The sequence below is a fragment of the Oncorhynchus clarkii genome, chromosome 27, assembly GCF_045791955.1.
Source record: "Oncorhynchus clarkii lewisi isolate Uvic-CL-2024 chromosome 27, UVic_Ocla_1.0, whole genome shotgun sequence".
Taxonomy (NCBI): domain Eukaryota; kingdom Metazoa; phylum Chordata; class Actinopteri; order Salmoniformes; family Salmonidae; genus Oncorhynchus; species Oncorhynchus clarkii.
The window spans coordinates 47360615-47380591 of NC_092173.1; the positions used below are offsets into that span (position 1 = coordinate 47360615).

Below are 19977 nucleotides of genomic sequence, written 5' to 3' on the forward strand. Positions count from 1 at the left end.
TATATCTACAGCCCATAGTTACTATGAAGTATCTGAGGTATATCAGGGTTACTATGAAGTATCTAAGGTATATCTACAGCCCAGAGTTACTATGAAGTATCTGAGGTATATCAGGGTTACTATGAAGTATCTAAGGTACATCTACAGCCCAGGGTTACTATGAAGTATCTAAGGTATATCTACAGCCCAGAGTAACTATGAAGTTTCTGAGGTATATCAGGGTTACTATGAAGTATCTAAGGTACATCTACAGCCCAGGGTTACTATGAAGTATCTAAGGTATATCTACAGCCCAGGGTTACTATGAAGTATCTGAGGTATATCTACAGCCCAGAGTAACGATGAAGTATCTAAGGTATATCAGGGTTACTATGAAGTATATGAGGTATATCAGGGTTTATATGAGGTATATATACAGCCCATAGTTACTATGAATGAATTCAAGTGTTACCCATGTGTGTGTTTACACTTCCCCTCTTTTTCTCTGTTCTCCATCAGCAGAACCCAGCGTCTACCTCCCCAGCTGTGAGTGGTACCAGCAGCCCCGCCCCTAGGAAGTGTGGCAATGTGGACTACTTGGCTCTGGACTTCCAGCCGGGCTCCCCCAGTCCACACAGAAAGGTACACACACACACACACACCCCCGCCACACTGATCCTCAACACGTCTGCCCCACAGGAGTGTGTGCTCAGCCCCCTCCTGTGCTCCCTGTTCACTCACGTCTCCAACTCAATGGTCGTGTTTGCTGACGACACAACAGGGGTAGGCTTGATAACTAACAACAATGAGACGGCCTGAAGGGAGAAGGTGAGAGCCCTGGCGGAATGATGCCGGAAAAAACAACCTCTCCCTCAACATCAACAAAACGAAGGTGCTGATCGTGGACGACAGGAGACGGCATCCACATCGACGGGCCGCAGTGGAGAGGGTCAAAACGCTTCGTTCCTCGGCGTACGCATCACTGAAAACCCAAAATGGCCCCCTTCACAACGACAGTGTGGGGAAGAAGGTGCAACAACACAGCTTCTACCTCAGGAGGCTGAAGAAATTTGTCTTTGCTTCTGAGACCCTCAGAAACGTCTATATTTGTTTTAATTTTTCCGTTATTTTACCAGGTAAGTTGACTGAGAACATGTTCTCATTTACAGCAACGACCTGGGGAATAGTTACAGGGGAGAGGATATGAATGAACCAATTGTAAACTGGGGATGATTAGGTAACGAGATTGGGAATTTAGCCAGGACACCGGGGTTAACACCCCTAGTCTTACGATAAGTGCCATGGGATCTTTAATGACCTCAGAGAGTCAGGACACCCGTTTTTACGTCCCATCCGAAAAACAGTACCCACCACAGGGCAATGTCCTCAATCACTGCCCTGGGACATTGGGATATTTTTTTTAGACCAGAGGAAAGAGTGCCTCCTACTGGCCCTCCAACACCACTTCCGGAAAAAACAAGCAGCATCTGGTCTCCCATCCAGGGACTGACCAGGACCAACCCTGCTTAGCTTCAGAAGCAAGCCAGCAGTGGTATGCAGGGTGGTATGCTGCTGACCAGGACCTACCCTTCTTAGCTTCAGAAGCAAGCCAGCAGTAGTATGCAGGGTGGTATGCTGCTGACCAGGACCAACCCTGCTTAGCTTCAGAAGCAAGCCAGCAGTAGTATGCAGGGTGGTATGCTGCTGACCAGGACCAACCCTGCTTAGCTTCAGAAGCAAGCCAGCAGTAGTATGCAGGGTGGTATGCTGCTGACCAGGACCAACCCTGCTTAGCTTCAGAAGCAAGCCAGCAGTGGTATGCAGGGTGGTATGCTGGTAGAGAACAGAAGAAGAAGTGGACGAATAAACACACTCATTCACGAACACGTGTATGCATTTGAAAGGTCTTGGGTGCCTCAATTAATTAAAAAAACATCATAAAATAACTTTGAGAGAGCATTCTGTTGGGTTGTATCACCGCCTGGTAAGGCAACTGCACCATCCACAAACGCAGGGCTCTCCAGAGGGTGGTGCAGTCTGCCCAACACACCACCGGGGGCAAACTACCTGCCCTCCAGGACACCTACAGCACCCGATGTCACAGGAAGGCCAAGAAGATCATCAATGACATCAACCACCTGAGCCACTACCTGTTCACCCCGCTATCATCCAGAAGGCGAGGTCAGTACAGGTGCATCACAGCTGGGACCGAGAGACTGAAAAACAGCTTCTATCTCAAGGCCATCAGCCTGTTAAACAGCCATCACTAGTCAGCTTCTATCTCAAGGCCATCAGCCTGTTAAACAGCCATCACTAGTCAGCTTCTATCTCAAGGCCATCAGCCTGTTAAACAGCCACCACCCTCTGAATCAGAGAGGTAAGAGGGGGGCTGTCTCAATGAACCCTCTGAATCAGAGGTAAGGGGGGGGGGGCTGTCTCAATCAACCCTCTGAATCAGAGAGGTAAGGGGGGGGGGGGCTGTCTCAATCACCATCCTATATAACTACTGTCTATACACACCATCCTATATAACTACTGTCTATACTGTCTATACACACCATCCTATATAACTACTGGCTATACACACCATCCTATATAACTACTGTCTATACTGTCTATACACACCATCCTATATAACTACTGGCTATACACACCATCCTATATAACTACTGTCTATACTGTCTATACACACCATCCTATATAACTACTGTCTATACACACCATCCTATATAACTACTGTCTATACTGTCTATACACACCATCCTATATAACTACTGTCTATACACACTATCCTATATAACTACTGTCTATACACACCATCCTATATAACTACTGTCTATACTGTCTATACACACCATCCTATATAACTACTGTCTATATACACCATCCTATATAACTACTGTCTATACACATCATCCTATATAACTACTGTCTATACTGTCTATACACACCATCCTATATAACTACTGTCTATATACACCATCCTATATAACTACTGTCTATACACACCATCCTATATAACTACTGTCTATACACAACATCCTATATAACTACTGTCTATACACACCATCCTTTATAACTATTGTCTATACACACCATCCTATATAACTACTGTCTATACACACCATCCTATATAACTACTGTCTATACACACCATCCTGTATAACTACTGTCTATACACACCATCCTATATAACTACTGTCTATACACACCATCCTATATAACTACTGTCTATATACACCATCCTATATAACTACTGTCTATATACACCATCCTGTATAACTACTGTCTATACACACCATCCTATATAACTACTGTCTATACACACCATCCTATATAACTACTGTCTATACTGTCTATACACACCATCCTATATAACTACTGTCTATACACACCATCCTATATAACTACTGTCTATATACACCATCCTATATAACTACTGTCTATACACACCATCCTATATAACTACTGTCTATACTGTCTATACACACCATCCTATATAACTACTGTCTATACTGTCTATACACACCATCCTATATAACTACTGTCTATACACACCATCCTATATAACTACTGTCTATACTGTCTATACACACCATCCTATATAACTACTGTCTATACACACCATCCTATATAACTACTGTCTATACACACCATCCTATATAACTACTGTCTATACTGTCTATACACACCATCCTATATAACTACTGTCTATACTGTCTATACACACCATCCTACATAACTACTGTCTATACTGTCTATACACACCATCCTATATAACTACTGTCTATACTGTCTATACACACCATCCTACAAAACTACTGTCTATACAGTCTATACACACCATCCTATATAACTACTGTCTATACACATCATCCTATATAACTACTGTCTATACTGTCTATACACACCATCCTATATAACTACTGTCTATATACACCATCCTATATAACTACTGTCTATACACACCATCCTATATAACTACTGTCTATACACAACATCCTATATAACTACTGTCTATACACACCATCCTTTATAACTATTGTCTATACACACCATCCTATATAACTACTGTCTATACACACCATCCTATATAACTACTGTCTATACACACCATCCTGTATAACTACTGTCTATACACACCATCCTATATAACTACTGTCTATACACACCATCCTATATAACTACTGTCTATATACACCATCCTATATAACTACTGTCTATATACACCATCCTGTATAACTACTGTCTATACACACCATCCTATATAACTACTGTCTATACACACCATCCTATATAACTACTGTCTATACTGTCTATACACACCATCCTATATAACTACTGTCTATACACACCATCCTATATAACTACTGTCTATATACACCATCCTATATAACTACTGTCTATACACACCATCCTATATAACTACTGTCTATACTGTCTATACACACCATCCTATATAACTACTGTCTATACTGTCTATACACACCATCCTATATAACTACTGTCTATACACACCATCCTATATAACTACTGTCTATACTGTCTATACACACCATCCTATATAACTACTGTCTATACACACCATCCTATATAACTACTGTCTATACACACCATCCTATATAACTACTGTCTATACTGTCTATACACACCATCCTATATAACTACTGTCTATACTGTCTATACACACCATCCTACATAACTACTGTCTATACTGTCTATACACACCATCCTATATAACTACTGTCTATACTGTCTATACACACCATCCTACAAAACTACTGTCTATACAGTCTATACACACCATCCTATATAACTACTGTCTATACACATCATCCTATATAACTACTGTCTATACTGTCTATACACACCATCCTATATAACTACTGTCTATATACACCATCCTATATAACTACTGTCTATACACACCATCCTATATAACTACTGTCTATACACAACATCCTATATAACTACTGTCTATACACACCATCCTTTATAACTATTGTCTATACACACCATCCTATATAACTACTGTCTATACACACCATCCTATATAACTACTGTCTATACACACCATCCTGTATAACTACTGTCTATACACACCATCCTATATAACTACTGTCTATACACACCATCCTATATAACTACTGTCTATATACACCATCCTATATAACTACTGTCTATATACACCATCCTGTATAACTACTGTCTATACACACCATCCTATATAACTACTGTCTATACACACCATCCTATATAACTACTGTCTATACTGTCTATACACACCATCCTATATAACTACTGTCTATACACACCATCCTATATAACTACTGTCTATATACACCATCCTATATAACTACTGTCTATACACACCATCCTATATAACTACTGTCTATACTGTCTATACACACCATCCTATATAACTACTGTCTATACTGTCTATACACACCATCCTATATAACTACTGTCTATACACACCATCCTATATAACTACTGTCTATACTGTCTATACACACCATCCTATATAACTACTGTCTATACACACCATCCTATATAACTACTGTCTATACACACCATCCTATATAACTACTGTCTATACTGTCTATACACACCATCCTATATAACTACTGTCTATACTGTCTATACACACCATCCTACATAACTACTGTCTATACTGTCTATACACACCATCCTATATAACTACTGTCTATACTGTCCATACACACCATCCTACAAAACTACTGTCTATACAGTCTATACACACCATCCTATATAACTACTGTCTATACTGTCTATACACACCATCCTATATAACTACTGTCTATACACACATCCTATATAACTACTGTCTATATACACCATCCTGTATAACTACTGTCTATACACACCATCCTATATAACTACTCTCTATATACACCATCCTGTATGACTACTGTCTATACACACCATCCTATATAACTACTGTCTATACACACCATCCTATATAACTACTGTCTATACTGTCTATACACAGCATCCTATATAACTACTGCCAATACACACAATCCTATATAATTACTGTCTATACACACCATCCTATATAACTACTGTCTATACTGTCTATACACACCATCCTATATAACTACTGTCTATACACACCATCCTATATAACTACTGTCTATACTGTCTATACACACCATCCTATATAACTACTGTCTATACACACCATCCTATATAACTACTGTCTATATACACCATCCTATATAACTACTGTCTATACACACCATCCTATATAACTACTGTCTATACTGTCTATACACACCATCCTATATAACTACTGTCTATACTGTCTATACACACCATCCTATATAACTACTGTCTATACACACCATCCTATATAACTACTGTCTATACTGTCTATACACACCATCCTATATAACTACTGTCTATACACACCATCCTATATAACTACTGTCTATACACACCATCCTATATAACTACTGTCTATACTGTCTATACACACCATCCTATATAACTACTGTCTATACTGTCTATACACACCATCCTACATAACTACTGTCTATACTGTCTATACACACCATCCTATATAACTACTGTCTATACTGTCCATACACACCATCCTACAAAACTACTGTCTATACAGTCTATACACACCATCCTATATAACTACTGTCTATACTGTCTATACACACCATCCTATATAACTACTGTCTATACACACATCCTATATAACTACTGTCTATATACACCATCCTGTATAACTACTGTCTATACACACCATCCTATATAACTACTCTCTATATACACCATCCTGTATGACTACTGTCTATACACACCATCCTATATAACTACTGTCTATACACACCATCCTATATAACTACTGTCTATACTGTCTATACACAGCATCCTATATAACTACTGCCAATACACACAATCCTATATAATTACTGTCTATACACACCATCCTATATAACTACTGTCTATACTGTCTATACACACCATCCTATATAACTACTGTCTATACACACCATCCTATATAACTACTGTCTATACTGTCTATACACACCATCCTATATAACTACTGTCTATACACACCATCCTATATAACTACTGTCTATACTGTCTATACACACCATCCTATATAACTACTGTCTATACTGTCTATACACACCATCCTATATAACTACTGTCTATACTGTCTATACACACCATCCTATATAACTACTGTCTATACTGTCTATACACACCATCCTACATAACTACTGTCTATACAGTCTATACACACCATCCTATATAACTACTGTCTATACTGTCTATACACACCATCCTATATAACTACTGTCTATACACACCATCCTATATAACTACTGTCTATATACACCATCCTGTATAACTACTGTCTATACACACCATCCTATATAACTACTGTCTATATACACCATCCTGTATGACTACTGTCTATACACACCATCCTATATAACTACTGTCTATACACACCATCCTATATAACTACTGTCTATACTGTCTATACACACCATCCTATATAACTACTGTCTATACACACCATCCTATATAACTACTGTCTATACACACCATCCTATATAACTACTGTCTATACTGTCTATACACACCATCCTATATAACTACTGTCTATACACACCATCCTATATAACTACTGTCTATACTGTCTATACACACCATCCTATATAACTACTGTCTATACTGTCTATACACACCATCCTATATAACTACTGTCTATACTGTCTATACACACCATCCTATATAACTACTGTCTATATACACCATCCTATATAACTACTGTCTATATACACCATCCTATATAACTACTGTCTATACACACCATCCTATATAACTACTGTCTATACACACCATCCTATATAACTACTGTCTATACTGTCTATACACACCATCCTATATAACTACTGTCTATACTGTCTATACACACCATCCTATATAACTACTGTCTATACACACCATCCTATATAACTACTGTCTATACACACCATCCTATATAACTACTGTCTATACTGTCTATACACACCATCCTATATAACTACTGTCTATACTGTCTATACACACCATCCTATATAACTACTGTCTATACTGTCTATACACACCATCCTATATAACTACTGTCTATATACACCATCCTATATAACTACTGTCTATATACACCATCCTATATAACTACTGTCTATACACACCATCCTATATAACTACTGTCTATACTGTCTATACACACCATCCTATATAACTACTGTCTATACTGTCTATACACACCATCCTATATAACTACTGTCTATACACACCATCCTATATAACTACTGTCTATACTGTCTATACACACCATCCTATATAACTACTGTCTATACACACCATCCTATATAACTACTGTCTATACTGTCTATACACACCATCCTATATAACTACTGTCTATACTGTCTATACACACCATCCTATATAACTACTGTCTATATACACCATCCTATATAACTACTGTCTATACTGTCTATACACACCATCCTGTATAACTACGGTCTATACACACCATCCTATACAACTACTGTCTATACACACCATCCTATATAACTACTGTCTATACTGTCTATACACACCATCCTATATAACTACTGTCTATACACACCATCCTATATAACTACTGTCTATACACACCATCCTATATAACTACTGTCTATACACACCATCCTATATAACTACTGTCTATACACACCATCCTGTATAACTACTGTCTATACACACCATCCTACATAACTACTGTCTATACACACCATCCTATTTAACTACTGTCTATACTGTCTATACACACCATCCTATATAACTACTGTCTATACACACCATCCTATATAACTACTGTCTATACACACCATCCTACATAACTACTGTCTATACACACTATCCTATATAACTACTGTCTATATACACCATCCTATATAACTACTGTCTATACACACCATCCTATATAACTACTGTCTATACACACCATCCAATATAACTACTGTCTCTACACACCATCCTATATAACTACTTTCTATACTGTCTATACACACCATCCTATATAACTACTGTCTATACACACCATCCTATATAACTACTGTCAATACACACAATCCTATATAATTACTGTCTATACACACCATCCTATATAACTACTGTCTATACTGTCTATACACACCATCCTATATAACTACTGTCTATACACACCATCCTATATAACTACTGTCTATACACACCATCCTATATAACTACTGTCTATACACACCATCCTATATAACTACTGTCTATACTGTCTATACACACCATCCTATATAACTACTGTCTATACTGTCTATACACACCATCCTACATAACTACTGTCTATACTGTCTATACACACCATCCTATATAACTACTGTCTATACTGTCTATACACACCATCCTACATAACTACTGTCTATACAGTCTATACACACCATCCTATATAACTACTGTCTATACTGTCTATACACACCATCCTATATAACTACTGTCTATACACACCATCCTATATAACTACTGTCTATATACACCATCCTGTATAACTACTGTCTATACACACCATCCTATATAACTACTGTCTATATACACCATCCTGTATGACTACTGTCTATACACACCATCCTATATAACTACTGTCTATACACACCATCCTATATAACTACTGTCTATACTGTCTATACACAGCATCCTATATATCTACTGTCAATACACACAATCCTATATAATTACTGTCTATACACACCATCCTATATAACTACTGTCTATACTGTCTATACACACCATCCTATATAACTACTGTCTATACACACCATCCTATATAACTACTGTCTATACTGTCTATACACACCATCCTATATAACTACTGTCTATACACACCATCCTATATAACTACTGTCTATACTGTCTATACACACCATCCTATATAACTACTGTCTATACTGTCTATACACACCATCCTATATAACTACTGTCTATACTGTCTATACACACCATCCTATATAACTACTGTCTATATACACCATCCTATATAACTACTGTCTATATACACCATCCTATATAACTACTGTCTATACACACCATCCTATATAACTACTGTCTATACTGTCTATACACACCATCCTATATAACTACTGTCTATACTGTCTATACACACCATCCTATATAACTACTGTCTATACACACCATCCTATATAACTACTGTCTATACACACCATCCTATATAACTACTGTCTATACTGTCTATACACACCATCCTATATAACTACTGTCTATACTGTCTATACACACCATCCTATATAACTACTGTCTATACTGTCTATACACACCATCCTATATAACTACTGTCTATATACACCATCCTATATAACTACTGTCTATATACACCATCCTATATAACTACTGTCTATACACACCATCCTATATAACTACTGTCTATACACACCATCCTATATAACTACTGTCTATACACACCATCCTATATAACTACTGTCTATACACACCATCCTATATAACTACTGTCTATACTGTCTATACACACCATCCTATATAACTACTGTCTATACTGTCTATACACACCATCCTATATAACTACTGTCTATACACACCATCCTATATAACTACTGTCTATACTGTCTATACACACCATCCTATATAACTACTGTCTATACACACCATCCTATATAACTACTGTCTATACTGTCTATACACACCATCCTATATAACTACTGTCTATATACACCATCCTATATAACTACTGTCTATACTGTCTATACACACCATCCTGTATAACTACTGTCTATACACACCATCCTATACAACTACTGTCTATACACACCATCCTATATAACTACTGTCTATACTGTCTATACACACCATCCTACATAACTACTGTCTATACACACTATCCTATATAACTACTGTCTATACACACCATCCTATATAACTACTGTCTATACTGTCTATACACACCATCCTATATAACTACTGTCTATACACACCATCCTATATAACTACTGTAGATATACACCATCCTATATAACTACTGTCTATACACACCATCCTATATAACTACTGTCTATACACACCATCCTTTATAACTACTGTCTATACACACCATCCTATATAACTACTGTCTATACACACCATCCTGTATAACTACTGTCTATACACACCATCCTATATAACTACTGTCTATACACACTATCCTATATAACTACTGTCTATATACACCATCCTATATAACTACTGTCTATACTGTCTATACACACCATCCTATATAACTACTGTCTATACTGTCTATACACACCATCCTATATAACTACTGTCTATACTGTCTATACACACCATCCTATATAACTACTGTCTATACACACCATCTTATATAACTACTGTCTATACACACCATCCTATATAACTACTGTCTATACACACCATCCTATATAACTACTGTCTATACTGTCTATACACACCATCCTATATAACTACTGTCTATACTGTCTATACACACCATCCTATATAACTACTGTCTATACTGTCTATACACACCATCCTATATAACTACTGTCTATATACACCATCCTATATAACTACTGTCTATATACACCATCCTATATAACTACTGTCTATACACACCATCCTATATAACTACTGTCTATACACACCATCCTATATAACTACTGTCTATACTGTCTATACACACCATCCTATATAACTACTGTCTATACTGTCTATACACACCATCCTATATAACTACTGTCTATACACACCATCCTATATAACTACTGTCTATACACACCATCCTATATAACTACTGTCTATACTGTCTATACACACCATCCTATATAACTACTGTCTATACTGTCTATACACACCATCCTATATAACTACTGTCTATACTGTCTATACACACCATCCTATATAACTACTGTCTATATACACCATCCTATATAACTACTGTCTATATACACCATCCTATATAACTACTGTCTATACACACCATCCTATATAACTACTGTCTATACTGTCTATACACACCATCCTATATAACTACTGTCTATACTGTCTATACACACCATCCTATATAACTACTGTCTATACACACCATCCTATATAACTACTGTCTATACTGTCTATACACACCATCCTATATAACTACTGTCTATACACACCATCCTATATAACTACTGTCTATACTGTCTATACACACCATCCTATATAACTACTGTCTATATACACCATCCTATATAACTACTGTCTATACTGTCTATACACACCATCCTGTATAACTACGGTCTATACACACCATCCTATACAACTACTGTCTATACACACCATCCTATATAACTACTGTCTATACTGTCTATACACACCATCCTATATAACTACTGTCTATACACACCATCCTATATAACTACTGTCTATACACACCATCCTATATAACTACTGTCTATACACACCATCCTATATAACTACTGTCTATACACACCATCCTGTATAACTACTGTCTATACACACCATCCTACATAACTACTGTCTATACACACCATCCTATTTAACTACTGTCTATACTGTCTATACACACCATCCTATATAACTACTGTCTATACACACCATCCTATATAACTACTGTCTATACACACCATCCTACATAACTACTGTCTATACACACTATCCTATATAACTACTGTCTATATACACCATCCTATATAACTACTGTCTATACACACCATCCTATATAACTACTGTCTATACACACCATCCAATATAACTACTGTCTCTACACACCATCCTATATAACTACTTTCTATACTGTCTATACACACCATCCTATATAACTACTGTCTATACACACCATCCTATATAACTACTGTCAATACACACAATCCTATATAATTACTGTCTATACACACCATCCTATATAACTACTGTCTATACTGTCTATACACACCATCCTATATAACTACTGTCTATACACACCATCCTATATAACTACTGTCTATACACACCATCCTATATAACTACTGTCTATACACACCATCCTATATAACTACTGTCTATACTGTCTATACACACCATCCTATATAACTACTGTCTATACTGTCTATACACACCATCCTACATAACTACTGTCTATACTGTCTATACACACCATCCTATATAACTACTGTCTATACTGTCTATACACACCATCCTACATAACTACTGTCTATACAGTCTATACACACCATCCTATATAACTACTGTCTATACTGTCTATACACACCATCCTATATAACTACTGTCTATACACACCATCCTATATAACTACTGTCTATATACACCATCCTGTATAACTACTGTCTATACACACCATCCTATATAACTACTGTCTATATACACCATCCTGTATGACTACTGTCTATACACACCATCCTATATAACTACTGTCTATACACACCATCCTATATAACTACTGTCTATACTGTCTATACACAGCATCCTATATATCTACTGTCAATACACACAATCCTATATAATTACTGTCTATACACACCATCCTATATAACTACTGTCTATACTGTCTATACACACCATCCTATATAACTACTGTCTATACACACCATCCTATATAACTACTGTCTATACTGTCTATACACACCATCCTATATAACTACTGTCTATACACACCATCCTATATAACTACTGTCTATACTGTCTATACACACCATCCTATATAACTACTGTCTATACTGTCTATACACACCATCCTATATAACTACTGTCTATACTGTCTATACACACCATCCTATATAACTACTGTCTATATACACCATCCTATATAACTACTGTCTATATACACCATCCTATATAACTACTGTCTATACACACCATCCTATATAACTACTGTCTATACTGTCTATACACACCATCCTATATAACTACTGTCTATACTGTCTATACACACCATCCTATATAACTACTGTCTATACACACCATCCTATATAACTACTGTCTATACACACCATCCTATATAACTACTGTCTATACTGTCTATACACACCATCCTATATAACTACTGTCTATACTGTCTATACACACCATCCTATATAACTACTGTCTATACTGTCTATACACACCATCCTATATAACTACTGTCTATATACACCATCCTATATAACTACTGTCTATATACACCATCCTATATAACTACTGTCTATACACACCATCCTATATAACTACTGTCTATACACACCATCCTATATAACTACTGTCTATACACACCATCCTATATAACTACTGTCTATACACACCATCCTATATAACTACTGTCTATACTGTCTATACACACCATCCTATATAACTACTGTCTATACTGTCTATACACACCATCCTATATAACTACTGTCTATACACACCATCCTATATAACTACTGTCTATACTGTCTATACACACCATCCTATATAACTACTGTCTATACACACCATCCTATATAACTACTGTCTATACTGTCTATACACACCATCCTATATAACTACTGTCTATATACACCATCCTATATAACTACTGTCTATACTGTCTATACACACCATCCTGTATAACTACTGTCTATACACACCATCCTATACAACTACTGTCTATACACACCATCCTATATAACTACTGTCTATACTGTCTATACACACCATCCTACATAACTACTGTCTATACACACTATCCTATATAACTACTGTCTATACACACCATCCTATATAACTACTGTCTATACTGTCTATACACACCATCCTATATAACTACTGTCTATACACACCATCCTATATAACTACTGTAGATATACACCATCCTATATAACTACTGTCTATACACACCATCCTATATAACTACTGTCTATACACACCATCCTTTATAACTACTGTCTATACACACCATCCTATATAACTACTGTCTATACACACCATCCTGTATAACTACTGTCTATACACACCATCCTATATAACTACTGTCTATACACACTATCCTATATAACTACTGTCTATATACACCATCCTATATAACTACTGTCTATACTGTCTATACACACCATCCTATATAACTACTGTCTATACTGTCTATACACACCATCCTATATAACTACTGTCTATACTGTCTATACACACCATCCTATATAACTACTGTCTATACACACCATCTTATATAACTACTGTCTATACACACCATCCTATATAACTACTGTCTATACACACCATCCTATATAACTACTGTCTATACTGTCTATACACACCATCCTATATAACTACTGTCTATACTGTCTATACACACCATCCTATATAACTACTGTCTATACTGTCTATACACACCATCCTATATAACTACTGTCTATATACACCATCCTATATAACTACTGTCTATATACACCATCCTATATAACTACTGTCTATACACACCATCCTATATAACTACTGTCTATACACACCATCCTATATAACTACTGTCTATACTGTCTATACACACCATCCTATATAACTACTGTCTATACTGTCTATACACACCATCCTATATAACTACTGTCTATACACACCATCCTATATAACTACTGTCTATACACACCATCCTATATAACTACTGTCTATACTGTCTATACACACCATCCTATATAACTACTGTCTATACTGTCTATACACACCATCCTATATAACTACTGTCTATACTGTCTATACACACCATCCTATATAACTACTGTCTATATACACCATCCTATATAACTACTGTCTATATACACCATCCTATATAACTACTGTCTATACACACCATCCTATATAACTACTGTCTATACTGTCTATACACACCATCCTATATAACTACTGTCTATACTGTCTATACACACCATCCTATATAACTACTGTCTATACACACCATCCTATATAACTACTGTCTATACTGTCTATACACACCATCCTATATAACTACTGTCTATACACACCATCCTATATAACTACTGTCTATACTGTCTATACACACCATCCTATATAACTACTGTCTATATACACCATCCTATATAACTACTGTCTATACTGTCTATACACACCATCCTGTATAACTACGGTCTATACACACCATCCTATACAACTACTGTCTATACACACCATCCTATATAACTACTGTCTATACTGTCTATACACACCATCCTATATAACTACTGTCTATACACACCATCCTATATAACTACTGTCTATACACACCATCCTATATAACTACTGTCTATACACACCATCCTATATAACTACTGTCTATACACACCATCCTGTATAACTACTGTCTATACACACCATCCTACATAACTACTGTCTATACACACCATCCTATTTAACTACTGTCTATACTGTCTATACACACCATCCTATATAACTACTGTCTATACACACCATCCTATATAACTACTGTCTATACACACCATCCTACATAACTACTGTCTATACACACTATCCTATATAACTACTGTCTATATACACCATCCTATATAACTACTGTCTATACACACCATCCTATATAACTACTGTCTATACACACCATCCAATATAACTACTGTCTCTACACACCATCCTATATAACTACTTTCTATACTGTCTATACACACCATCCTATATAACTACTGTCTATACACACCATCCTATATAACTACTGTCTATACACACCATCCTATATAACTACTGTCTATACACTCCATCCAATATAACTACTGTCTATACACACCATCCTATATAACTACTGTCTATACTGTCTATACACACCATCCTATATAACTACTGTCTATACACACCATCCTATATAACTACTGTCTATACACACCATCCTATATAACTACTGTCTATATACACCATCCTATATAACTACTGTCTATACACACCATCCTATATAACTACTGTCTATACACACCATCCTTTATAACTACTGTCTATACACACCATCCTGTATAACTACTGTCTATACACACCATCCTATATAACTACTGTCTATACACACTATCCTATATAACTACTGTCTATATACACCATCCTATATAACTACTGTCTATACTGTCTATACACACCATCCTATATAACTACTGTCTATACACACCATCCTATATAACTACTGTCTATACTGTCTATACACACCATCCTATATAACTACTGTCTATACTGTCTATACACACCATCCTATATAACTACTGTCTATACACACCATCCTATATAACTACTGTCTATACACACCATCCTATATAACTACTGTCTATACACACCATCCTATATAACTACTGTCTATACTGTCTATACACACCATCCTATATAACTACTGTCTATACTGTCTATACACACCATCCTATATAACTACTGTCTATACTGTCTATACACACCATCCTATATAACTACTGTCTATATACACCATCCTATATAACTACTGTCTATATACACCATCCTATATAACTACTGTCTATACAAACCATCCTATATAACTACTGTCTATACACACCATCCTATATAACTACTGTCTATACACACCATCCTATATAACTACTGTCTATACACACCATCCTATATAACTACTGTCTATACTGTCTATACACACCATCCTATATAACTACTCTCTATATACACCATCCTGTATGACTACTGTCTATACACACCATCCTATATAACTACTGTCTATACACACCATCCTATATAACTACTGTCTATACTGTCTATACACAGCATCCTATATAACTACTGTCAATACACACAATCCTATATAATTACTGTCTATACACACCATCCTATATAACTACTGTCTATACTGTCTATACACACCATCCTATATAACTACTGTCTATACACACCATCCTATATAACTACTGTCTATACACACCATCCTATATAACTACTGTCTATACACACCATCCTATATAACTACTGTCTATACTGTCTATACACACCATCCTATATAACTACTGTCTATACTGTCTATACACACCATCCTACATAACTACTGTCTATACTGTCTATACACACCATCCTATATAACTACTGTCTATACTGTCTATACACACCATCCTACATAACTACTGTCTATACAGTCTATACACACCATCCTATATAACTACTGTCTATACTGTCTATACACACCATCCTATATAACTACTGTCTATACACACCATCCTATATAACTACTGTCTATATACACCATCCTGTATAACTACTGTCTATACACACCATCCTATATAACTACTGTCTATATACACCATCCTGTATGACTACTGTCTATACACACCATCCTATATAACTACTGTCTATACACACCATCCTATATAACTACTGTCTATACTGTCTATACACAGCATCCTATATATCTACTGTCAATACACACAATCCTATATAATTACTGTCTATACACACCATCCTATATAACTACTGTCTATACTGTCTATACACACCATCCTATATAACTACTGTCTATACACACCATCCTATATAACTACTGTCTATACTGTCTATACACACCATCCTATATAACTACTGTCTATACACACCATCCTATATAACTACTGTCTATACTGTCTATACACACCATCCTATATAACTACTGTCTATACTGTCTATACACACCATCCTATATAACTACTGTCTATACTGTCTATACACACCATCCTATATAACTACTGTCTATATACACCATCCTATATAACTACTGTCTATATACACCATCCTATATAACTACTGTCTATACACACCATCCTATATAACTACTGTCTATACACACCATCCTATATAACTACTGTCTATACTGTCTATACACACCATCCTATATAACTACTGTCTATACTGTCTATACACACCATCCTATATAACTACTGTCTATACACACCATCCTATATAACTACTGTCTATACACACCATCCTATATAACTACTGTCTATACTGTCTATACACACCATCCTATATAACTACTGTCTATACTGTCTATACACACCATCCTATATAACTACTGTCTATACTGTCTATACACACCATCCTATATAACTACTGTCTATATACACCATCCTATATAACTACTGTCTATATACACCATCCTATATAACTACTGTCTATACACACCATCCTATATAACTACTGTCTATACACACCATCCTATATAACTACTGTCTATACACACCATCCTATATAACTACTGTCTATACACACCATCCTATATAACTACTGTCTATACTGTCTATACACACCATCCTATATAACTACTGTCTATACTGTCTATACACACCATCCTATATAACTACTGTCTATACACACCATCCTATATAACTACTGTCTATACTGTCTATACACACCATCCTATATAACTACTGTCTATACACACCATCCTATATAACTACTGTCTATACTGTCTATACACACCATCCTATATAACTACTGTCTATATACACCATCCTATATAACTACTGTCTATACTGTCTATACACACCATCCTGTATAACTACTGTCTATACACACCATCCTATACAACTACTGTCTATACACACCATCCTATATAACTACTGTCTATACTGTCTATACACACCATCCTACATAACTACTGTCTATACACACTATCCTATATAACTACTGTCTATACACACCATCCTATATAACTACTGTCTATACTGTCTATACACACCATCCTATATAACTACTGTCTATACACACCATCCTATATAACTACTGTAGATATACACCATCCTATATAACTACTGTCTATACACACCATCCTATATAACTACTGTCTATACACACCATCCTTTATAACTACTGTCTATACACACCATCCTATATAACTACTGTCTATACACACCATCCTGTATAACTACTGTCAATACACACCATCCTATATAACTACTGTCTATACACACTATCCTATATAACTACTGTCTATATACACCATCCTATATAACTACTGTCTATACTGTCTATACACAC

General features: G+C 36.0%; 1 protein-coding gene across 1 annotated transcript in view; it reads left to right on the plus strand.

The window, feature by feature from the left end:
• The window catches only part of LOC139385980 (GRB2-associated binding protein 2), a 182923-nt gene that overhangs the window by 159502 nt on the left and 3444 nt on the right, over positions 1-19977 (plus strand). The window contains exon 11 of the mRNA XM_071131297.1: positions 499-621. Within this exon, the coding sequence (XP_070987398.1) occupies positions 499-621 (123 nt within the window). The remainder of the gene's footprint in view (positions 1-498; positions 622-19977) is intronic.